A 26,547-nucleotide genomic window follows, 5' to 3' on the forward strand; every position below is an offset into this window, starting at 1 on the left:
GTATGTGAGGCAAAATTTTTGCGATCAAAGCGTCTGGTATGCGGATTGTACGGTATGCGATGCGTCCGGTATGCGGGGGTCCACTGTATATATATATATATATATGGAGACAAATGGTTTTTAATACTTGACGTGCTGTTGGAGTGTGAGCAAAGTAACATTTATGAAGGGGTTCAGGGAAACCGGCAGGCCGGACTTGAGTCCTGGAGATGGGAAGTACAGTGCCTGCACTCTGAAGGAGGGGTGTTAATGTTGCAGTTTAAAAACTGTAGTGTAAAGCACCCTTCTGGCAAGACAGTGATGGAGTGAATGATGGTGAAAGTTTTTCTTTTTTGGGCCACCCTGCCTTGGTGGGAATCAGCCAGTGTGATAATAAAAAAAATAAATGTATACAGTGGACCCCCGCATAACGATCACCTCCCAATGCGACCAATTATGTAAGTGTATTTATGTAAGTACGTTTGTATGTGTATGTTTGGGGGTCTGAAATGCACTAATGTACTTCACAATATTCCTTATGGGAACAAATTCGGTCAGTACTGGGACCTGAACATACTTCTGGAATGAAAAAATATCGTTAACCGGGGGTCCACTGTATATATATACATAGTGGACCCTCGAATTTAGTCGTGCCTTTTCCGTATGCAAAACTATTTCTATTACCTATAAAATGTATTTTTTGTTAATATTTTTGGGTGTCTGGAATGGTTTAATTGGATTTACAATATTTCCTATGGGAAATATTAACAAAAAATACATTTTATAGATAAAAATAGTTTTGCATACAGAAAAGGCACGACTAAATTCGAGGGTCCACTGTATATGTACAGTAAGGCCCCGCTTTACGGCGTTTTGCCTTACAGCGTTCCGCTAATACGGCAATGTCAAATTATGACCAAAATTTGCTATACGGCAAGTGGTCTTTTAAATATGGCGCCCCCCACCCGGTTTGTTTACATTTTCCGTGACCACATCTATTATGTCAGGAAACTTTCCAAAATTTCAAGTGTTTTAAAGTTTCTGCATATTTTATATGTACTCTGATAATTATACTTATGTATACCTGTACCTAAATACACTTACACACTGTGCTGGTGTGCAGGTACACATTAAAATCACTAAGTCTCTCTCAACTCATGACGCCAATACTACATAATAATAATCACTCTTGGGCACACTAAATGTCTTATTTTACATCAATATAGGCATTTTCATTAATCCATCTATGATATTTTCCTCAAAATTATATATGAAACCCATTACATAGCATATAAACATGATATATACACTCAGAATAAAAATTGATGTAAATATGAGATTTGTTTACAAAGCAGCTGTGTAGGTGGTGTCGGAAGAATTACATTTTCTGTAGTCAAACACTGGGGGTAACTGTAGAAAAATATGCTTTTCGTATGCCTTTACTCTATGTATAGCAATTCACGACCCTTGTGGGTTTAGTGCTTTTTATAATAATAATAATAATTTATTATTATTATTATTAATAATATTATTATTATTAATATTAATAATAATAATAATAATATTATTATTATTATTATTATTATTATTATTATTATTATTATTATTATTATTATTATTAATATTATTATCTTCAGTCTAAAAATGGTGTGTTGCTGTTTGTTTATTCTGAACTAACTTGTACACAATGTAAGAGTATTTGTATTGTGAGGTAATTATTAAAATAAAAAAATATTGAGGTAAATGTTTTACAAACTCTTACAAATGGACGTGAATGAACTAAAAGTAGACACATATTAATACGCATTTATTTAACCTGACCAAGTGATCATCCACTACCTGTTCAGTTTGTGTTCTTACATTGTCTCAACTCTGTATCTCGTTCTCTCTCTCGTTTACTCTTTCGTTAACTAGTTGGCTCTCATTGACAATGGTGTATAAGGTTAGCTGTAATAAAAAGAGAAGCCATAAGCCTCTTGCTTTAAGTGCCAAGTTAGAGGATGATGGTGTGCCATTCTGATTTTATTCAATAAACACCCTGCCACTCACCTCTCACACATTAATATTAATATTTTAAGGTAAGTAATAAGTGTACTCTGTGTGTATCTTACCTTTTATTGTGTTTTTAATGCCAATTTCTATTGCTAACTTAATATAAGTTAGTGTAAACTTGTTGTCTGGCATTTATTGCATATTTTATATGCTCTGATAATAATACTTGTGGAGCCGCGTGGAGGGACAACATTACGTTTTCTCTGTTCAGCCATCAGAGAAAACATGTATGAATCTGCGTTTGGCCCAGCCACTCCCCCACTCCGCTTTTGTTTACAATTTTCGGCATGAATTATTCATTACTTCTACCTTCGTTTATGATGGCATCTAAAGGTAGTTGTTAGAAATTATTAAATTCAGTGAACAAGGCATGTCGATGTTAATAATTTGGCTCTGGACCACAGTGTAGGTAGCCGGTAGGTGTAGCCCAGGCTACAACTACCGGCTACCTACACTGACTTTATACAAATAAATACTACTCACCTCTCTTCCTATATTAAGACTACACATATTTTAAGGTAAATAATGAGTGTACTGTATGTGCATTTTACCTCTCTGGGATGTTTTAATTTTTTTTTTTTTTTTTATTATCACACTGGCCGATTCCCACCAAGGCAGGGTGGCCCGAAAAAGAAAAACTTTCACCATCATTCACTCCATCACTGTCTTGCCAGAAGGGTGCTTTACACTACAGTTTTTAAACTGCAACATTAACACCCCTCCTTCAGAGTGCAGGCACTGTACTTCCCATCTCCAGGACTCAAGTCCGGCCTGCCGGTTTCCCTGAACCCCTTCATAAATGTTACTTTGCTCACACTCCAACAGCACGTCAAGTATTAAAAACCATTTGTCTCCATTCACTTCTATCAAACACGCTCATGCATACCTGCTGGAAGTCCAAGCCCCTCGCACACAAAACCTCCTTTACCCCCTCTCTCCAACCTTTCCCAGGCCGACCCCTACCCCGCCTTCCTTCCACTACAGACTGATACACTCTTGAAGTCATTCTGTTTCGCTCCATTCTCTGTTTTAAATATCGTATATTAAGTATGAGACGGGGAGCCAGTGCTACCTACACCTGGGCTACCTGCACCTGGGCTACCTGCACCTGGGCTACCTACACCTGGGCTACCTACACCTGGGCTACCTACACCTGGGCTACCTGCACCTGGGCTACCTGCACCTGGGCTACCTGCACCTGACTTCCTACAAATAAGTACTACTCACCTCTCTCCCTACATTAAGATTACAAATACTTAAAGATAAGTAATGAATTTACTGTGACTGTATTTTACTTAGAGTGTTTTTAATGCCTAGTTCTATTACTAACTTAATATAATTTAGTGTAAACTTGTTGTTTGGCATTTATATGCATTTATAAATGGAAAAAATGGAGTTCTGCCTTCCGGCGATGTCTGCTTTCCGGCAACAGCCTGGAACCTAACCCGCTGTATAAGTGGGGCCCTACTGTATATATAAATCATTTTTCATTTACATACCTATCTATAGTTAAATTAAATTGCTGAATTACACAAAATAAGCCTAGTTGGGGAGCATTTCATGGCTTCTTTTAGGCTTTGAAGAACTGCTAGCATCACTACTTTTTTACTTTGGGGCCATTATTAAGCATAACGTTTTTTGTGGGCCACAGTAAACAGCGGATAACTGATACGGCAGATACCAAATCCGTGGATATGAGGGTTCTGCTGTATGTCATTGATGTTAGCATGCCCATGCACTCTGCCCCAGGCCCAGACTTGTGGAACTCCATGTTCATCAAGAATTGCAAGAAACCCTATCGTGTGCTTTCAGCATTTTATGAAGAGAGAGCATGGACACAGGGGTCATCCCACACACACTAAAAACAACAGACATAGCCCCACTCCACAAAGGTGGCAGTAAAGCAATTGCAAAGAACTACAGACCGATAGCACTAACATCCCATATCATAAAATTATTTGAGAGGGTTCTAAGAAGCAAGATAGCCAACCACCTCGATACCCATCAATTACACATCTCAGGGCAACACGGGTTTAGAGCAGGTTGCTCCTGCCTGTCCCAGCTACTGGACCACTATGACAAGGTCCTGGATGCTGTAGAGGATAAACAAAATACAGATGTAGTATACACAGACTTTGCAAAAGCTTTCGACAAGTGTGACCATGGTGTAATAGCACACAAAATGCAGGATAAAGGAATAACGGGAAAAGTTGGTAGATGGATCTACAACTTCCTGACAAATAGAACACAAAGAGTAATAGTAAACAGAGTAAAGTCCCAGGCAGTCACGGTAAAAAGCTATGTTCCACAAGGCACAGTACTCGCTCCCATTCTATTCCTCATCCTCATTTCTGACATAGACAGAGATGTAAGCCATAGCTCCGTGTCTTCCTTTGCGGATGACACCCGGATCACCATGGCAGTGACATCCATCGAAGACACCGCGAGACTCCAAGAAGACATCAACCAAATCTTCGAATGGGCCACTCAAAACAATAGGAAGTTCAACGAGGAGAAATTTCAACTACTCAGATATGGAAAACTTAAAGAAATTAAAAATGTGTCAGGGTATATCACAAATTCTAACCATACAATAGAGAGGAAAAGTAATGTGAAGGACCTGGGAGTGATAATGTCAGAGGATCTCACCTTCAAAGATCACAACAATGTATCTACCTCATCCGTAAGGAAAATGATAGGATGGATAATGAGAACCTTCAAAACTAGGGACACCAAGCCCATGATGATTCTCTTCAAATCGCTTGTGCTCTCAGCTGGAATACTGCTGTACACTAGCGGCCCCCTTCAAGGCTAGCGACATTGCAGACCTGGAGAGTGTACAAAGAAATTTCATGGCACACATAAGTGTGATGAGGCACCTAAACTACTGGGAATGCTTGAAGGTCCTTGATCTGTATTCCCTCGAACGCAGGCAAGAGAGATACATGATAATATACACTTGGAAGGTCCTGGAGGGATTGGCACCGAACCTCCACACGAAAATCACTCCATATGAAAAGAAAAGACTTGGCAGGAGATGCAACATTCCCCTGATGAAAAGCAGGGGCGCCACAAGTACACTGAGAGACAACACAATAAGTGTCCGGGGCCCAAGACTGTTTAATTGCCTCTCAGCATACATAAAGGGGGATTACCAATAGACCCCTGGCTGTCTTCAAGAAGGCACTGGACAGGCACATAAAGTCAGTACCTGACCGACCGGGCTGTGGTTCATACGTCAGCTTGCGTGTGGCCAGCAGTAACAGCCTGGTTGATCAGACCCTGATCCACCATGAGGCCTGGTCTCAGATCAGGCTGCGGGAGTGTTGACCCCCAAAACCCTCTCCAGGTAAACTCCAGGTAGGTCTGTAAACATTGTACATGTGCTTGTAGAAACAAAGATTATTATTTTATTATTATTATTATTATTATTATTATTATTATTATTATTATTATTATTATTATTATTATTATTATTATTACTGTATTATTATTATCAGATGTGCTCTGGTGTGGTGCACATATTATGAAGACTGGCTGTGAACAGATTAACCATTCATCCCATTAACTATTCATACCATTAGCCATCCATGCCATTAACCATCCATACCATTAACCATCCATACCATTAACCCTTTGAGGGTTTCGGCCATACTAGTACGGCTTACGACCCAGGGTTTTTGACATACTAGTACGCCTAAATTCTAGCGCCCTCAAATCTAGTGGGAGAAAGCTGGTAGGCCTACATATGAAAGAATGGGTCTATGTTGTCAGTGTGCACAGTATAAAAAAAATCCTGCAGCACACAGTGCATAATGAGAAAAAAAAACTTTGAACGTTTTTTTGGAATAAAACAACGACTTTGCATTGTATTTTCGTATGGTATTTATTGTTGTATTCTAGTTTTCTTGGTCTCATTTTATAGAATGGAAGACATATTACAGAAATTGAGATGATTTTGCCTTTTTTTACAGTGAAAAGTACCTTGAAATTTAGCTCAAAGTAGCAGAAATGTTCGAGTTTTACCAAAGTTCAAAAGTAAACAAATCATGCCAAGTGCCCAATACACGTCAACTGGTGAGTCTAATATTCTTTCACAAGTGCGCCAATATTATTTATACCATTTTTTACACTAATGCAGTAGTCTGCATAACAGTAAATCTTCTATTTTTTGTGAGAATAAAAATTCAAAGTGGAAAGCAAAAGAATGTAAGAGGGGCCTTGAGACGTGACTAATGAACAGAGGAAATGTCATTTTAGTGCCAGGAATGTCTTTCTTGTTTATTCTGGACCCTATTCGGAAATTGGCATCTTTAGAAATTTGTGTGAAATTGGCAAAATCGCTAAATTCTGACCACTGTATTGGATAGTTGAAATTGATAAATGGGTGGTTTCTTGCTCTCATTCGATAGAAAAATGGAGTTCTAGCGAAATATTCATGTTTTTTGTCGACTAGTACAGTGGAATTGGCCAAAAATGGGGCTGAAAGTGGGCAAAATCGCCGATACGTAAACATTGCAGAGACCGCTAACTTCGCGAGAGCATAATTCCATAAGTTTTCCATCAAATTTCATACTTTTGGTGTCATTATGATCGGGAAAAGATTATCTTTTCATAAGAAAAAATTATTTTTTTTTAAAATTTGGCTGACCGTGAGAACGAGTCTCGGAGAGGGCCTGTCGACCCTCAAAGGGTTAAACATCCATGCCATTAACCATCCATACCATTAACCATTCATGCCATTAATCATTCATACTATTAACCATTCATGTTAATAGCAACAATGAGCAGAAAAAGATTGTACATTAGTGTATTCTTGTGTGTTTACAGGTGGTCATCACACACATTATTATTTGTGATTATTAACAATTGTTTCCTTCCCCTCTCCCCCCCAGGCAGGCTCAGTGGTGGAGCTAAGCATCTCACATGATGAGTGCCTCGTTGCTTGTGCCTTGAGTAGTGGCACTGTGGAGGTGTTTGAGGCAAGTTATGTTGTTTGTGTGTTCAGTAGAGGTACTGTGTGGGTTGTGGCACTGTTGAGTGGACCACAGTATCTTAACCCTTTCAGGGTCCATGCCATAGATCTATGGCTTTACGTTCAGGGTCCAAACCGTAGATCTACGCCATGAGCTCAGCTCACTCTGATAAGCTGTGAGTGGTAAATTTGGGCCTAGATATGAGAGAATACATCTATGTGGTATGTGTGCACCACATAAAACAGATCCTGCAGCACACTGTGTATAATGAGAGAAAAAAAACTGAGACAGTGATTTTTTATTAAACAGCAACTTTGCAGTGTTTTTTTCGCATGTTTTTTATAGATGTATTTGCGATTTCTTGGTCTCATTTGATAGAATGGAAGATATATTACAGAAGTAGAGATGATTTTGATTGGTTTTAGCACTGGAAATGGCTTGAAACTGAGCTCAAAATAGCGGAAATGTTAATTTTTTGCCGATGTTCAAGAGTAAACAAACGACCTCACACGTCTAATACACGCCAGCTGGTGGGTCTAATATACATTCACAAATGTGATGATGATATTTATACAATTATTACAATATTGCATAACAGTAAATCTTCTATTTTTTTGGTTTGAATAAAAATTCATTGTGAATAAAAAATCAAAATGGAATTCATTAGTAAAGCCTCAAAACATAACTAATGAACAGAGGAAATGTTAGTTTAGTGCCAGGAATACCTACATTGTTTATTCTGGACCCTATTTTGAAATTGGAATATTTTGAACTCTATGTTAAATTGGCCAAATTACCAATTTCCGATCACTTTATTTTATAGTTGAAAGAGTTGACTTGGCGATTTCTTGTGCTCAATCGATAGAATAGAAGTAATACTAGTGAAATAGCTAAGAATTTGGTTGACTGGAATAATGTAATTGGCTTAAAATGGGAGTCAAAGTCGGCAATATCGCCGATTCGTAAATATCACTGACACATCAAAATTCGCGAGAGCATAATGTCGTAAATTTTCCATCAAATTTCATACTTTCTGTTTTATTACCTTCAAAAAAAGATTCTCTACCATTTCATAAGAAAAAATAACTAAATTTTTTTTTGGAAAATTCTTGGACCCTGGTGCGCACTTTGAAATTTGGCCTCTGGACCCTGGAAGGGTTTAACTAGAATGTTATGAGGTCAGAGGACATACCCTTACATACTAAGAATCTCATCTTAGCAATCGATACCAGTATGTCTCACAACCTGAACCTGTTCTATTCACAAATGACACTACTTATGTCTTTTCCCATTCAAATCCAACTACGCTCAGTGACACTGTTAACCCTTTCAGGGTCCAAGGCCCAAATCTGGAGTCACGCACCAGTGTCCAAGAATTTTCAAAAAAAAGATTTGTTATTTTTTCTTATGAAATCGTAGAGAATCTTTTTGTGAAGGTAATAAAACAAAAAGTACGAAATTTGGTGGAAAATTGACGAAATTATGCTCTCGTGAATTTTGATGTGTCAGCGATATTTACGAATCGGCGATTTTGCCGACTTTGACTCCCATTTTAGGCCAATTACATTATTCCAATCAACCAAATTCTTAGCTATTTCACTAGTATTACTTCTATTCTATCGATTGAGCACAAGAAATCGCCAAGTCAACTGTTTCAACTACAAAATAAAGTGATCGGAAATTGTTAATTTGGCCAATTTTACACAAAGTTCAAAATATTCCAATTTCAAAATAGGGTCCAGAATGAACAATGTAGGCATTCCTGGCACTAAACTAACATTTCCTCTGTTCATTAGTTATGTTTTGAGGCTTTACAAATAAATTCCATTTTGATTTTTTATTCACATAATGAATTTTTATTCACACCAAAAAATAGAAGATTTACTGTTATGCAATACTGTAATAATTGTATAAATATCATCACCATATTTGTGAATGTATATTAGACCCACCAGCTGACGTGTATTAGACTTGTGAGGTCGTTTGTTTACTCTTGAATATCGGGAAAAATTTAACATTTCCGCTACTTTGAGCTCAGTTTCAAGCCATTTCCAGTGCTAAAACCAATCAAAATCATCTCTATTTCTGTAATATGTCTTCCATTCTATCAAATGAGACCAAGAAATCGCAAATACAACTATAAAAAACATACGAAAAAACACTGCAAAGTTGCTGTTTTAATCAAAAAATCATGATTTCATTTTTTTTCTCTCATTATACACAGTGTGCTGCAGGATCTGTTTTATGTGGTGCACACATACCACATAGATGTATTCTCTCATATCTAGGCCCAAATGTACCACTCACAGTTTATCAGAGTGAGCTGAGCTCATGGCGTAGATCTACGGTTTGGACCCTGAACGTAAAGCCGTAGATCTACGGGACGGACCCTGAAAGGGTTAATGATGAGCTGCTAGAATTAGCTACCTGGATGGCTACCAACAAACTCACCCTTAATATAGACAAAGCCTACTATATGCTGTTTGGTAAGAGAGCTTCAAGTATCCATGTTAACCTATTGATCAATAGTTCCCCCATTACAAGACACACTGAAGGCAAGTTTTTACGTCTACTCCTACACTGCAACTTGAAGTTTAATACCCACATCCAACACATAGACAAGAAGGTCTCCAAAACAGTAGGCATCCTTTCCAAGATATGGTACTACCCCAAACAACATTACTTATAATATACCGCTCTCTAATGTACCTTACCTGTGGTATTTGTGCTTGGGGATCTGCTACAACAGTTCACCTTAAGCCATTAACCCTTTCAGGGTCACAAACCCTGCTCTCAAACTTGCTCTCCAGGTCACAAAATTTAAAAACAAAAAATTCTTATGAAATGGTTGGGAATCTTTTACTGAAGTTAATAAAACAAAAAGTACAAAATTTGATGGAAAACTGATGAAATTACATTTTTGTGAATTTTGCTGCGTCACCAATATTTATGCATCGGCAATTTCCTCCACTTTGAGTCCGATTTTAATCTGATTTTACGTTATTCCAGTTGACCAAATTCTTAACTATTTTGCTAGTATGTCTTCCATTTTATTGATTGAGCACCAGAAACTGTCCAGTCAACTATATCAACTACCCAATAAAGTAATAAAAAATTGGTAATTTGGCCAATTTTACACAAATTTCAAAATATTCCATTTTCAAAATAGGGTCCAGAATAAACAGTGCAGGCATTCCTGGCACTAAAATAACGTTTCCTCTGTTCATTATTTACGGTTCCTGGCTTTACACGTGAATTTCATTTTGATTTTGATTCACACAAAAAAAAATAAAAGATTTACTGTTATGCACTATTGTAATAATTGTATAAATAATATCAGCACATTTGTGAATGCATATTAGACCCACAAGTTGATGTATATTGGATGCAAGACATGATCTGTTTACTCTTGAACAATGGCAAAAATTGAACTTTTCCTCTAATTTGAGCTCAATTTCAGCTATTTCAAGTCCTAAAACCAGTCATTCCGTTATCCATTTATGTAATATTTCTTCCATTCTATCAAATGAGATCAAGAAACTGAGAATACAACCATAAAATCCATACTAAAATACACCACAGAGTTTCTGTTTTCAAACCAAAAACTCAGTCGTAGTTTTTTCCCATTATGCACTGTGTGCTATAGAATTTTTTTTATATGGTGCACACTTACAGCATAGATCCATTCTCTCATCTCTAAGCCCAAATTTAATGCTCACAGCTTATCTGAGTGAGCTGAGCTCATGGCGTAGTACTACGGGACCAACAATGAGACCCACCTCGTAAGGGTTAACCCAGTAAAAAGTTGCTGTGTAGACTATTGCCTATTCCTGTGCCAGACAACACACCCCTCTGCTCTTTAAGAGTTTGAACTTACTTAATATACATAATATGCACTTACATTACTGTGCCTGTTATATATACAGAAAGCTGCAACAGAACACACAGGTATAATGCAACACACAAAACTCTCTTCAGCATCCCTCATGTCCAACTCATCCTATGCAAAAATGCATAAAAAACCCTAAGATCTGGAATTAATTGTCTAAACCGTTGAAAAGTCCTGTCTGCCAATTAATTTAGAATTTTTATTTTTTTTATTATCACACTGGCCGATTCCCACCAAGGCAGGGTGGCCCGAAAAAGAAAAACTTTCACCATCATTCACTCCATCACTGTCTTGCCAGAAGGGTGCTTTACACTACAGTTTTTAAACTGCAACATTAACACCCCTCCTTCAGAGTGCAGGCACTGTACTTCCCATCTCCAGGACTCAAGTCCGGCCTGCCGGTTTCCCTGAACCCCTTCATAAATGTTACTTTGCTCACGCTCCAACAGCACGTCAAGTATTAATAACCATTTGTCTCCATTCACTCCTATCAAACATGCTCACGCATGCCTGCTGGAAGTCCAAGCCCCTCGCACACAAAACCTCCTTTACCCCCTCCCTCCAACCTTTCCTAGGCTGACCCCTACCCCGCCTTCCTTCCACTACAGACTGATACACTCTTGAAGTCACTCTGTGTCGCTCCATTCTCTCTACATGTCCGAACCACCTCAACAACCCTTCCTCAGCCCTCTGGACAACAGTTTTGGTAATCCCGCACCTCCTCCTAACTTCCAAACTACGAATTCTCTGCATTATATTCACACCACACATTGCCCTCAGAAGACATGACATCTCCACTGCCTCCAGCCTTCTCCTTGCTGCAACATTCATCACCCATGCTTCACACCCATATAAGAGCGTTGGTAAAACTATACTCTCATACATTCCCCTCTTTGCCTCCAAGGACAAAGTTCTTTGTCTCCACAGACTCCTAAGTGCACCACTCACCCTTTTCCCCTCATCAATTCTATGATTCACCTCATCTTTCATAGACCCATCCGCTGACACGTCCACTCCCAAATATCTGAATACATTCACCTCCTCCATACTCTCTCCCTCCAATCTGATATCCAATCTTTCATCACCTAATCTTTTTGTTATCCTCATAACCTTACTCTTTCCTGTATTCACTTTTAATTTTCTTCTTTTGCACACCCTACCAAATTCATCCACCAATCTCTTCAACTTCTCTTCAGAATCTCCAAAGAGCACAGTGTCATCAGCAAAGAGCAACTGTAACAACTCCCACTTTATGTGTGATTCTTTATCTTTTAATTCCACGCCTCTTGCCAAGACCCTCGCATTTACTTCTCTTACAACCCCATCTATAAATATATTAAATAACCACGGTGACATCACACATCCTTGTCTAAGGCCTACTTTTACTGGGAAATAATTTCCCTCTTTCCTACATACTCTAACTTGAGCCTCACTATCCTCGTAAAAACTCTTCACTGCTTTCAGTAACCTACCTCCTACACCATACACCTGCAACATCTACCACATTGCCCCCCTATCCACCCTGTCATATGCCTTTTCCAAATCCATAAATACCACAAAGACCTCTTTAGCCTTATCTAAATACTTTTCACTTATATGTTTCACTGTAAACACCTGGTCCACACACCTCCTACCTTTCCTAAAGCCTCCTTGTTCATCTGCTATCCTATTCTCCGTCTTACTCTTAATTCTTTCAATAATAACTCTACCATACACTTTATCAGGTATACTCAACAGACTTATCCCCCTATAATTTTTGCACTATTGTTAAAAAGCACCTCATCTCTAATGTAACTAAACCAACACTGTGCTATATCAAACAAAACCAGCTCATTCAACTCTAACCCTGTTCTTCTTCCAGTCTTCCTCAAACTTCCATAGAAAATTAATTAGTCATCTTGTTCCATTTTAATTCTACTGAAACTTAATTAGCTTCCAGTTTCTTCACCATCTTGTATAATTGTTGTGTAGCCTTAAGACATCAAGTCAGTTTGAAACTGTTTAAGAAATCCCAATTAACTTCAGATCATTGAATCAGTTTAAAATAGTAATGCATACTTAAAATTTACCTACCTCTCTTTTTTTTTTTGTATTAATGTATACTTAAAATTTTATTATTGTTCCTTGAGCTACCTCGCATTTTATACATTTAAAAACTCCTATTTAATAACTTATCTGACTCAAGAAATCGTAATGACACGATTGCAAATAAACCATACCCCCGGCCGGGATTGAACCCGCGGTCATAGAGTCTCAAAACTCCAGCCCGTCGCGTTAGCCACTAGACCAGCTAGCCACAATAAGATTCATCTAACTAGGTATATTTCTACACCATAGGAAAGTTAGCACAGGCACCTCTGTGATCACAAATGCAAGTTTTTACAGACGAATCTCCAGCTAGCGTGGCCGTGACGAACTCTAGCTCAAGTCCCTTCACTGCCGTCAACATGACTCAAGAAATCGTAATGACACGATTGCAAATAAACCATACCCCCGGCCGGGATTGAACCCGCGGTCTAGTGGCTAACGCGACGGGCTGGAGTTTTGAGACTCTATGACCGCGGGTTCAATCCCGGCCGGGGGTATGGTTTAATAACTTACGTCTGGTTCTTAAGTAGTGTGTAAGCATTAGTATTACTCTGCCTGAAATTCACTGGATGCAAGTGGCTTTCTTTTGTGTCTAACAGTTTTTTATTACAGGTAAACTGTATATTGTATACTGCAAAAAGAATAAATAATTTTGTATTGTATTGTCTGTTGTTTGTGTGTTGAGTAGTGGCACTGTGGTGGTTGTTGAGGTAAGTTATGTTGTTTGTGTGTTGAGTAGTGGCACTGTGGTGATGGTTGAGGTAAGTTATGTTGTTTGTGTGTTGAGTAGTGGCACTGTGGTGGTTGTTGAGGTAGGTTATGTTGTTTGTGTGTTGAGTAGTGGCACTGTGGTGATGGTTGAGGTAGGTTATGTTGTTTGTGTGTTGAGTAGTGGCACTGTGGTGATGGTTGAGGTAAGTTATGTTGTTTGTGTGTTGAGTAGTGGCACTGTGGTGATGGTTGAGGTAAGTTATGTTGTTTGTGTGTTGAGTAGTGGCACTGTGGTGGTTGTTGAGGTAGGTTATGTTGTTTGTGTGTTGAGTAGTGGCACTGTGGTGGTTGTTGAGGTAGGTTATGTTGTTTGTGTGTTGAGTAGTGGCACTGTGGTGGTTGTTGAGGTAAGTTATGTTGTTTGTGTGTTGAGTAGTGGCACTGTGGTGATGGTTGAGGTAAGTTATGTTGTTTGTGTGTTGAGTAGTGGCACTGTGGTGATGGTTGAGGTAAGTTATGTTGTTTGTGTGTTGAGTAGTGGCACTGTGGTGGTTGTTGAGGTAGGTTATGTTGTTTGTGTGTTGAGTAGTGGCACTGTGGTGGTGGTTGAGGTAGGTTATGTTGTTTGTGTGTTGAGTAGTGGCACTGTGGTGGTTGTTGAGGTAGGTTATGTTGTTTGTGTGTTGAGTAGTGGCACTGTGGTGGTGGTTGTTGAGGTAGGTTATGTTGTTTGTGTGTTGAGTAGTGGCACTGTGGTGGTGGTTGTTGAGGTAGGTTATGTTGTTTGTGTGTTGAGTAGTGGCACTGTGGTGGTGGTTGTTGAGGTAGGTTATGTTGTTTGTGTGTTGAGTAGTGGCACTGTGGTGGTGGTTGTTGAGGTAGGTTATGTTGTTTGTGTGTTGAGTAGTGGCACTGTGGTGGTGGTTGAGGTAGGTTATGTTGTTTGTGTGTTGAGTAGTGGCACTGTGGTGGTGGTTGAGGTAAGTTATGTTGTTTGTGTGTTGAGTAGTGGCACTGTGGTGGTGGTTGAGGTAAGTTATGTTGTTTGTGTGTTGAGTAGTGGCACTGTGGTGGTAGTTGAGGTAAGTTATGTTGTTTGTGTGTTGAGTAGTGGCACTGTGGTGGTGGTTGAGGTAAGTTATGTTGTTTGTGTGTTGAGTAGTGGCACTGTGGTGGTGGTTGAGGTAAGTTATGTTGTTTGTGTGTTGAGTAGTGGCACTGTGGTGGTGGTTGAGGTAAGTTATGTTGTTTGTGTGTTGAGTAGTGGCACTGTGGTGGTGGTTGAGGTAAGTTATGTTGTTTGTGTGTTGAGTAGTGGCACTGTGGTGGTGGTTGAGGTAAGTTATGTTGTTTGTGTGTTGAGTAGTGGCACTGTGGTGGTGGTTGAGGTAGGTTATGTTGTTTGTGTGTTGAGTAGTGGCACTGTGGTGGTGGTTGAGGTAAGTTATGTTGTTTGTGTGTTGAGTAGTGGCACTGTGGTGGTGGTTGAGGTAGGTTATGTTGTTTGTGTGTTGAGTAGTGGCACTGTGGTGGTTGTTGAGGTAAGTTATGTTGTTTGTGTGTTGAGTAGTGGCACTGTGGTGGTGGTTGAGGTAGGTTATGTTGTTTGTGTGTTGAGTAGTGGCACTGTGGTGGTTGTTGAGGTAAGTTATGTTGTTTGTGTGTTGAGTAGTGGCACTGTGGTGGTGGTTGAGGTAGGTTATGTTGTTTGTGTGTTGAGTAGTGGCACTGTGGTGGTTGTTGAGGTAAGTTATGTTGTTTGTGTGTTGAGTAGTGGCACTGTGGTGGTGGTTGAGGTAGGTTATGTTGTTTGTGTGTTGAGTAGTGGCACTGTGGTGGTTGTTGAGGTAAGTTATGTTGTTTGTGTGTTGAGTAGTGGCACTGTGGTGGTGGTTGAGGTAGGTTATGTTGTTTGTGTGTTGAGTAGTGGCACTGTGGTGGTTGTTGAGGTAAGTTATGTTGTTTGTGTGTTGAGTAGTGGCACTGTGGTGGTGGTTGAGGTAGGTTATGTTGTTTGTGTGTTGAGTAGTGGCACTGTGGTGGTTGTTGAGGTAAGTTATGTTGTTTGTGTGTTGAGTAGTGGCACTGTGGTGATGGTTGAGGTAGGTTATGTTGTTTGTGTGTTGAGTAGTGGCAGTGTGGTGGTTGTTGAGGTAGGTTATGTTGTTTGTGTTGAGTAGTGGCACTGTGGTGGTTGTTGAGGTAAGTTATGTTGTTTGTGTGTTGAGTAGTGGCACTGTGGTGGTTGTTGAGGTAAGTTATGTTGTTTGTGTGTTGAGTAGTGGCACTGTGGTGATGGTTGAGGTAGGTTATGTTGTTTGTGTGTTGAGTAGTGGCAGTGTGGTGGTTGTTGAGGTAGGTTATGTTGTTTGTGTTGAGTAGTGGCACTGTGGTGATGGTTGAGGTAGGTTATGTTGTTTGTGTGTTGAGTAGTGGCACTGTGGTGATGGTTGAGGTAGGTTATGTTGTTTGTGTGTTGAGTAGTGGCACTGTGGTGGTGGTTGAGGTAGGTTATGTTGTTTGTGTGTTGAGTAGTGGCACTGTGGTGGTTGTTGAGGTAGGTTATGTTGTTTGTGTGTTGAGTAGTGGCACTGTGGTGATGGTTGAGGTAAGTTATGTTGTTTGTGTGTTGAGTAGTGGCACTGTGGTGGTGGTTGAGGTAGGTTATGTTGTTTGTGTGTTGAGTAGTGGCACTGTGGTGGTTGTTGAGGTAGGTTATGTTGTTTGTGTGTTGAGTAGTGGCACTGTGGTGGTGGTTGAGGTAGGTTATGTTGTTTGTGTGTTGAGTAGTGGCACTGTGGTGATGGTTGAGGTAGGTTATGTTGTTTGTGTGTTGAGTAGTGGCACTGTGGTGGTTGTTGAGGTAGGTTATGTTGTTTGTGTGTTGAGTAGTGGCACTGTGGTGGTTGTTGAGGTAAGTTATGTTGTTTGTGTGTTGAGTAGTGGCACTGTGGTGGTGGTTGAGGTAGGTTATGTTGTTTGTGTGTTGAGTAGTGGCACTGTGGTGGTGGTTGAGGTAGGTTATGTTGTTTGTGTGTTGAGTAGTGGCACTGTGGTGGTGGTTGAGGTAAGTTATGTTGTTTGTGTGTTGAGTAGTGGCACTGTGGTGGTGGTTGAGGTAAGTTATGTTGTTTGTGTGTTGAGTAGTGGCACTGTGGTGGTGGTTGAGGTAAGTTATGTTGTTTGTGTGTTGAGTAGTGGCACTGTGGTGGTGGTTGAGGTAAGTTATGTTGTTTGTGTGTTGAGTAGTGGCACTGTGGTGGTGGTTGAGGTAAGTTATGTTGTTTGTGTGTTGAGTAGTGGCACTGTGGTGATGGTTGAGGTAAGTTATGTTGTTTGTGTGTTGAGTAGTGGCACTGTGGTGGTGGTTGAGGTAGGTTATGTTGTTTGTGTGTTGAGTAGTGGCACTGTGGTGGTGGTTGAGGTAAGTTATGTTGTTTGTGTGTTGAGTAGTGGCACTGTGGTGGTGGTTGAGGTAGGTTATGTTGTTTGTGTGTTGAGTAGTGGCACTGTGGTGGTGGTTGAGGTAGGTTATGTTGTTTGTGTGTTGAGTAGTGGCACTGTGGTGGTGGTTGAGGTAGGTTATGTTGTTTGTGTGTTGAGTAGTGGCACTGTGGTGGTGGTTGAGGTAGGTTATGTTGTTTGAGTGTTGAGTAGTGGCACTGTGGTGGTTGTTGAGGTAGGTTATGTTGTTTGTGTGTTGAGTAGTGGCACTGTGGTGGTTGTTGAGGTAGGTTATGTTGTTTGTGTGTTGAGTAGTGGCACTGTGGTGGTTGTTGAGGTAGGTTATGTTGTTTGTGTGTTGAGTAGTGGCACTGTGGTGGTGGTTGAGGTAGGTTATGTTGTTTGTGTGTTGAGTAGTGGCACTGTGGTGGTTGTTGAGGTAGGTTATGTTGTTTGTGTTGAGTAGTGGCACTGTGGTGGTTGTTGAGGTAGGTTATGTTGTTTGTGTGTTGAGTAGTGGCACTGTGGTGGTGGTTGAGGTAGGTTATGTTGTTTGTGTGTTGAGTAGTGGCACTGTGGTGGTTGTTGAGGTAGGTTATGTTGTTTGTGTGTTGAGTAGTGGCACTGTGGTGGTGGTTGAGGTAGGTTATGTTGTTTGTGTGTTGAGTAGTGGCACTGTGGTGGTGGTTGAGGTAAGTTATGTTGTTTGTGTGTTGAGTAGTGGCACTGTGGTGGTTGTTGAGGTAAGTTATGTTGTTTGAGTGTTGAGTAGTGGCACTGTGGTGGTGGTTGAGGTAGGTTATGTTGTTTGTGTGTTGAGTAGTGGCACTGTGGTGGTTGTTGAGGTAGGTTATGTTGTTTGTGTGTTGAGTAGTGGCACTGTGGTGATGGTTGAGGTAGGTTATGTTGTTTGTGTGTTGAGTAGTGGCACTGTGGTGGTTGTTGAGGTAGGTTATGTTGTTTGTGTGTTGAGTAGTGGCACTGTGGTGGTGGTTGAGGTAGGTTATGTTGTTTGTGTGTTGAGTAGTGGCACTGTGGTGGTTGTTGAGGTAGGTTATGTTGTTTGTGTGTTGAGTAGTGGCACTGTGGTGGTTGTTGAGGTAGGTTATGTTGTTTGTGTGTTGAGTAGTGGCACTGTGGTGGTTGTTGAGGTAGGTTATGTTGTTTGTGTGTTGAGTAGTGGCACTGTGGTGGTGGTTGAGGTAGGTTATGTTGTTTGTGTGTTGAGTAGTGGCACTGTGGTGGTTGTTGAGGTAGGTTATGTTGTTTGTGTGTTGAGTAGTGGCACTGTGGTGGTTGTTGAGGTAGGTTATGTTGTTTGTGTGTTGAGTAGTGGCACTGTGGTGGTGGTTGAGGTAGGTTATGTTGTTTGTGTGTTGAGTAGTGGCACTGTGGTGGTGGTTGAGGTAGGTTATGTTGTTTGTGTGTTGAGTAGTGGCACTGTGGTGGTGGTTGAGGTAGGTTATGTTGTTTGTGTGTTGAGTAGTGGCACTGTGGTGGTGGTTGAGGTAGGTTATGTTGTTTGTATGTTGAGTAGTGGCACTGTGGTGGTGGTTGAGGTAAGTTATGTTGTTTGTGTGTTGAGTAGTGGCACTGTGGTGGTTGTTGAGGTAGGTTATGTTGTTTTTGTGTTGAGTAGTGGCACTGTGGTGGTGGTTGAGGTAGGTTATGTTGTTTGAGTGTTGAGTAGTGGCACTGTGGTGGTGGTTGAGGTAGGTTATGTTGTTTGAGTGTTGAGTAGTGGCACTGTGGTGGTGGTTGAGGTAGGTTATGTTGTTTGTGTGTTGAGTAGTGGCACTGTGGTGATGGTTGAGGTAAGTTATGTTGTTTGTGTGTTGAGTAGTGGCACTGTGGTGGTGGTTGAGGTAGGTTATGTTGTTTGTGTGTTGAGTAGTGGCACTGTGGTGATGGTTGAGGTAGGTTATGTTGTTTGTGTGTTGAGTAGTGGCACTGTGGTGGTGGTTGAGGTAGGTTATGTTGTTTGTGTGTTGAGTAGTGGCACTGTGGTGGTGGTTGAGGTAGGTTATGTTGTTTGAGTGTTGAGTAGTGGCACTGTGGTGATGGTTGAGGTAGGTTATGTTGTTTGTGTATTGAGTAGTGGCACTGTGGTGGTGGTTGAGGTAAGTTATGTTGTTTGTGTGTTGAGTAGTGGCACTGTGGTGGTTGTTGAGGTAGGTTATGTTGTTTGTGTGTTGAGTAGTGGCACTGTGGTGGTTGTTGAGGTAGGTTATGTTGTTTGAGTGTTGAGTAGTGGCACTGTGGTGGTGGTTGAGGTAAGTTATGTTGTTTGTGTATTGAGTAGTGGCACTGTGGTGGTGGTTGAGGTAGGTTATGTTGTTTGTGTGTTGAGTAGTGGCAGTGTGGTGGTGGTTGAGGTAGGTTATGTTGTTTGTGTGTTGAGCAGTGGCAGTGTGGAGGTGTTTGAGGTAAGTTATGTTGTTGTGTTGAGTAATGGCAGTGTGGAGGTGTTTGAGGTAGGTTAGTTACTCATAATCTAGCTCTCTGTAATACACTAGAAATAAACTGTTCAACAATCAGTTACTCAACATTTAACATTATCCAGCAATGTACACGTCCTGTACATAACCTGCCTTGCGTCAGTGCTCCGTCTGTACAAGTCCATTGCCATAGCTCAGCCCCATGCCTCTGTTATACCACTTACCTCCACCCATTCCCTGCTACACACCCAGCAACCTCCACCCATCCCTTGCCACACACCGAGCTACATCCTCCATCCCCCTCTACACACCTAGCAACCTCCACCCATTCCCTGCCACACACCCAGCAACCTCTACTCATCCCCTGCCACACACCCAGCAACCTCCACCCATCTCCTGCCACACACCCAGCAACCTCCACTCATCCCCTGCCTCACACCTAGCAACCTCCACTCATCCTCTGCCACACACCCAGCAACTTTCACCCATCCCCTGCCACACACCCAGCAACCTCCACTCATCCCCTGCCACACACCCAGCTACCTGGTATTATTGTATTCTTTGTATAAGAGAGGCAATGAAAAGTCGGTATGTGTGGTTATGTTCCTAATTTTGACCTGGTACATATTCTAGGCAGTCAGCATTTGCAGTGTCTGTAGGATGGGAAATTAATGTTATGCTATGTAGCATGATAAGTAAGACACATGTGCAGTAGTTAGGTACCTTTATTCCATAATGTTTCACCTACACATTAGGCTTCTTCAGTTGATTACAGAGGAGGCAGCAGAAAGAATAGAGATGAAAAGGCACTGTAATCAGTCCTTCACCGAGGTGGTCAGTTCTTCAGCCTGGAGAAGAGTTTAGCTCCATACTCTGGAACAATGTTCTAGTACATGACAGACAACCTATGGATTAAGTTGGTTTCATTATGCATATTAAGTGTTTTCTCAGTGCCACAAAACTCTAGTATACATTTTGTATGTTTTAAATTCTTTACCAAATATTTTTATTTATATCACATATGAACTACAGTAATTATCATAAATATACAGTGGTGTCATCTAATTTTTTCGTAATGAAAAAATAAGCGAAAATAGTTTTGGTGACGGCAGGTTGTGAGAGCAGGTGGGTCACGACATCTCATCAGGTCACGAGAACATGAAGGTGACACGGTCTCATCCCTGGCTTGGTCACACAGCTCTAGTGAGCTCTATATTGGCGATACTTCTGGCAGAATATCAGTACTTTATATCCCCAAGAGTAAGGTAAGTTCAAGAATGTTGTTTTGTAAGAGACTTGATTTGCCAGTAAAATTACAGATATCTATCAGTACAGTACAGCCAGGTCTCGATTAGTGTGAAAAATGAATCATGTGAGGCAGTCGCATTATTCGAGTTTGTACTTTGAATTATATATACAGTGGACCCCCGGATAACGATATTTTTTCACTCCATAAGTATGTTCAGGTGCCAGTACTGACTGAATTTATTCCCATAAGGAATATTGTGAAGTAGATTAGTCCATTTCAGACCCCCAAACATACACGTACAAATGCACTTACATAAATACACTTACATAATTGGTCGCATTCGGAGGTAATCGTTATACGGGGATCCACTGTAATTTTTGCACATGATTTAACCCTTTCAGGGTTTCGGCTGTTCTAGTACGGCTTACGCGCCAGGGTTTTTGACGTACTAGTACGCATAAATTCTAGCGCCTTCAAATCTCGCTGGACAAGGCTGGTAGACCTAGATGTGAGAGAATGGGTGTGTGTGTGGTCGGTGTGCACGGTAGAAAAAAAATCTGGGACCCAGTGGCGCATTGTGGGAATGCCATTTTAGTAGACTTTGTTCACCATGCCTCGCGGTAAGAAGCTTCTCACTCCTCGGCGAATTGGGACACTTTTGTTCCCCAGTGACAGTTCTAATACAGATGGAAGTGCCAGTGAAGATGAGTTTCAAGGTTTTGGTGAGGTTGTGACTGAAATTAATGGCCATAATATCGGTAATAGTGAGGAAAACCCAGACGACCCTCAGCCTTCCACCTCTGCTGCTGGGCCGTCTTGCTCACGTTCAGTTGTACCAGAATCAAAGAGGAAACTCCTATTTTCCCAAATCCCAGACTCAGATGTGAGCATTGGTGATGTTAGTGATAGTGAATATGAACTACAAGCTCCTGAAACCAGTTCCAGTAGTGATAGTGAAGTGGAATATTCTCCAGTGAAGCGTCAGTATATACGACGATATATGCGCTCTGGTAGTGTGCCATATGCTATTCCAAGGGGAAGGAGTACATCTCGGAGTACATCCCGTGGCTGTACAACAGGAACAGACAGTGAAAATGGCAATGATAGTGTTGCGATTGGGATGGAAAATGTGCATGGTGGTGGTAGTTGTGGTGCCGGCCATGAGGCACCAGCAGTGGGCTATGCTGCCACCCACGCTGCCACCCACGCCACTGCCTCAGCTGATCTACAACAAAGGCCATCATCCCCCACCCACCCACCACACCAGCCTCCACAACCACAACCACCTGTCAATGTCCAGTACCCACCAGCAGACCGCACCTGGGATTGGCAGGAAGCTGCCAATTTTTTTCCAAATCCCCACCAGTTTGATGAAAGCCAAAGTGGAATACGGCCATGTTGTACACTGAGAAACAATGCCAGTGAACTGGAATGTTTCAAGTTATTCTTTGACGAACCCCTGATGGAAATTTTTGTCAGGGAAAGCAACAGATACTACGAGTACACCATGGTAAACAATACTTTCACCAAAATCACGTGTACACAAGTGGAAGGACACAACTGTAGCTGAGATGTATCTTTTCTTTGCCACAATAATGCTTATGCTAGGAGCTATGACTCGACCCCTGCAACCACATACAGGTGAGTACAGTGTGAAATCATACTGGTCAACAGACCGCCTGATTGCAACCCCAGGTTTCAGTGATATAATGGGAGTGAATCGATTTGTGCTACTATTACGTATGCTTCACTTCTCAGACAAAACCAGGCCTGACAGAAACAACAGGTCATATAAGATTAGGAATGTGTTTGTGTATCTGAAAGAGAAATTCAATATGTATTTTTATCCCTTCAGGAAGCTTGCTATTGACGAGTCTTTGATTCTCTTCAAAGGAAGACTTTCTTTCAAGCAGTACATACCAAGCAAGAGGAGACTCTTTGATATAAAGTTGTTTGTGCTTTGTGATTGTTACAGTGGTCTGGTATTGGATATTATTGTGTACACTGGAAGTTATACATTGCAAAATACCAGGAAGTTATTGGGCATCTCTGGTGATGTGGTTAGAACAATGATAGAACCATACCTTGGTAAGGGGCATATATTATATACTGATAACTGGTACACAAGCCCCTCACTCAGTGATTTTTTGTGAGTGAACATGACAGATGTGTGTGGCACAGTGCATGCAAATCGTAAACACATGCCCAGGTTTGACGCTGGCACTTGTAGAGATGAGGTGCAGGGGTTTGCTGCCAATGACATCATGGTATTTCGGTGACATGAGAAACGAGATGTCACACTGTCTTCAGTTTACCCTAACGAAATGAAAAACACTGGCAGGCAGCGTAGAGACAGCAACAAATCCATTCTAAAACCTGCAGCTGTGATTGATTACACCTTCAATATGCACTCAGTGGACAAATGTGACATACAGATTGGGTTTGCTGATTGTGTTCGCAAGAGTTATAAGTGGTACATAAAACTATTTTTCCATCTTCTGGATATTTCCATGCTCAATGCTTATAATATGTATAAGATGAGGACCAGAAACAAACCACCATATGTCGAATTCTGTTTGTCTGTCATCAGACAAATAGTATTCAAGTACCAAGGAACAACACCTGCAATAGACCGCCCACTAAATTATCAACAACTACCTTCTCGTCTGAAGCATGGTGATCACTTCCTAATACAACTGCCTGCTACTGCTTTCAAGAAAAAGGCTCAGAAGAGGTGTTACGTCTGTGCACATACAAAAGAAAGACGCCCACAACAATGCAAAGACACTCGTATTATGTGTGAGGAGTGTAAAACACCACTGTGTATGACACCATGTTTCAAAGACTTCCACAGGCTGTAGAACTTCTAGAAACATTCCCTGTGACTGTATATGTGTATATAAAATATAGAAAAATAGTAATAAACAACATTTCATATCGTTTGTTTGTGTAAATATTTTTTTGTAAACAAAACAGTGACAACAGTGTTTATGTAGTTATTGCGTAGTAAATAATGAGAAAAAGCTTACAAAATAGTTCTCATATTGGTCTCACAGGCCATAAAAGTTACTTGGAAAAAAAAAAATAATAGAAAATAGTACCTAAAAAATTAATAAAGTAATACCGGGTGACCGGCAGTCGTCGATGTTACCGTATGCAGGTCATTTTCTGTCTACTTCATGCCTCCATATCTCGGTAAGTATTGATGGTAAAAATTTTTGTTTAGCCTATAATGTTCAGAAAAAAAAAAAAAACTATCTTTTCATAAGAAATTTTTTTTTTTAAATTTTGGCGACCTTGAGAACAAGTCTCTGAGAGGGCCTGGCGACCCTGAAAGGGTTAAAGGGTTTGAGGAAGGAAAAAATAGCATAAATTAATTTCACACTATATCGAAATTTACACTATATAAACTTGCAGTAATTGAGACCTGACAGTATTACCTTAAACACTGTGCTTATTCAGTTTCAAATAACATGAGGATAACAAGGTCCATCATCCCACTGCTATATTACACTGCTTATTCAGTACCAGATAACGTTAGGATAAGAAGGTCCATAATCTCACAGCTGCATTACACTGCTTATTTAGTATCAGATAACATGAGGATAAGAAGAACCATTGCCCCAGAGCTGCATTCTCAGTTGTATCAGCAACACACTGCCTCTATTCACATCAACCAATACTATTATTTAATCTACAGTTTTTAGCTCATCTCTTCCAAGGGCTCTTAATCAGAGGAATTAGAGCAGCCACTAACTATGCAGTGCATTTTGGGTAAACTGATCACAAGATTTGCACACTACATAACCCCTTGAGGGTCCGTCTCATAGTTCTATGGCCTTGAAGCCAGGGTCCAAGCTGTAGTATTCCGTCGTGAGCTCAGCTCACTCACATAAGCTGCGAGTGGTAAATTTGGGCCTAGATATGATAGAATGCATCTATGTGGTAAGTGTGTACCATATAAAACAAATCCTCCAGAATGCAGTGCGTAATGAAAAAAAATGCAACCGTGTTTTTGGATTAAAACAGCAACTTTGCAGTGTGTTTTCTTAGGGTTTTTAAGGTTGTATTGATGGTTTCTTAGTCTCATTTGATAGAATGGAAGATATATTACAGAAATAGAGATGAGTTTGATTGGTTTTAATACTGAAAATAGGTTGAAACTGAGATCAAAGTAGCAAAAATGTTTAAGAGTAAACAAATGATGCCACACGTCCAGTACACATCAGCTGGTGCGTCTAATATATGTTCACAAATGCACTGATATTATTTATACAATTATTACAATATTGCATAAGAGTAAATCTTCTATTTTTTGGCATAAATAAAAATTCATTATGTGAATTAAAAATAAAAATGGATATCATCTGTAAAGCCTGGAAGCTTAATTAATAAACATAGGAAATGTTATTTTAGTGCCAGGAATGGCTGCCTTGTTTATTTTGGACCCTATATTGAAATTGGAATATTTTCAATTTTGTGTGAAATTGGCTAAATTACCAACTTCTGATCACTTTATTGGGTAGTTGAAATAGTTGATTGGGAAGTTTCTTGTGTTTATTTGAAGAAATGTAAGAATAATGTAATTGGCCTTTAAATGGAAGTCAAATTGGGCAAAATTTCCGATGCATAAATATCACTTATGCAGCAATATTCATAATAGTGTAATTTTATCAAATTATCTTCAGATTTTGTACTTTTTGCTCTATAACTTTCAAAAAAAGATTCTCTACCATTTCATTAGAAAAAAGTAACAGAAATTTTTTTTTGAAAATTCTTGGACCCTGTGGACAAGTTTCAGATCGGAGGTCTGGACCCTGAAAGGGTTAAATCTAGACATGGTATGTAAATGTCATTGAGAACTAATAAAACTTGAGTAATTATTTATGCTCATAAGGACTATAAGTTGCAGATGACAAATTTGTCAATTAGAAATAAATCACCAAAGCAATAAAGAAAGCCAAACAACTGTACTACTCCAGCAGATTCACTGACACAAGAGGAGATATAAAAAAAGACCTGGAAAACACACACTCAGATTCTAGGGACCCACAAACTGAAAAAAAAAACAAGAATATTGTCCTAACTAAACCTAATGAAACACCACTACATCCCACTGAAACGGCTAACAAGATAAACGACTTCTTCTCAACCATAGGATCTAATCTTTCCAGTAAAATCCCACGTACCAACGCCCATGCCGGGGACTATCTAGATGGGAATTTCCCAAATTCCTTCTATCTTGTACCAACTGAGCCCACGGAAGTCACTGAGATTATAAAGTCACTTAAAAATAACTCAGGGAACCTGTCTCATGTCCCACCATTATTGTACAAGTGAGTGGCCCATGTCCTTTCGCATGCTATTTCATTACTTTTTAACAAGTCACTAGAAACTAGTACCTTCCCGAAACTACTCAAGACAGCAAGGGTTACACCAATACATAAAGGTGGTGACCCTACAGATGTTAACATCTATAGGCTAATATCAAACTTACCAATGCCATCCAAAATCTTCGAGAAACTCGTGCACAGGAGACTGTATTCATTTATAATGGCACAAAACATACTCAACCCCTGCCAATTTGGATTCAGGAAAAATAAAAGCACTAATGATGCAATTGTAAAAATGCTAGATCTGCTTTACACAGCATTGGAAAGTAAGGAATATCCGCTAGGAATTTTTATTGACATAAGAAAAGCTTTTGATACAGTAGACCAC

General features: G+C 40.3%; 1 protein-coding gene across 3 annotated transcripts in view; it reads left to right on the forward strand.

Annotated features, from left to right (window-relative positions):
- p (WD40 repeat domain-containing protein pink) overlaps positions 1-26,547 on the forward strand; it is an 88,407-nt gene that overhangs the window by 37,090 nt on the left and 24,770 nt on the right. For all 3 annotated transcript variants that reach the window (XM_053772699.2, XM_070083454.1, XM_070083455.1), the window contains exons 4-5: positions 6,927-7,013; positions 20,690-20,842. In XM_053772699.2, the coding sequence (XP_053628674.1) occupies positions 6,927-7,013; positions 20,690-20,842 (240 nt within the window). The remainder of the gene's footprint in view (positions 1-6,926; positions 7,014-20,689; positions 20,843-26,547) is intronic.

Source organism: Cherax quadricarinatus, chromosome 9 (genome assembly GCF_038502225.1).
Source record: "Cherax quadricarinatus isolate ZL_2023a chromosome 9, ASM3850222v1, whole genome shotgun sequence".
Classification (NCBI taxonomy): Eukaryota; Metazoa; Arthropoda; class Malacostraca; order Decapoda; family Parastacidae; genus Cherax; species Cherax quadricarinatus.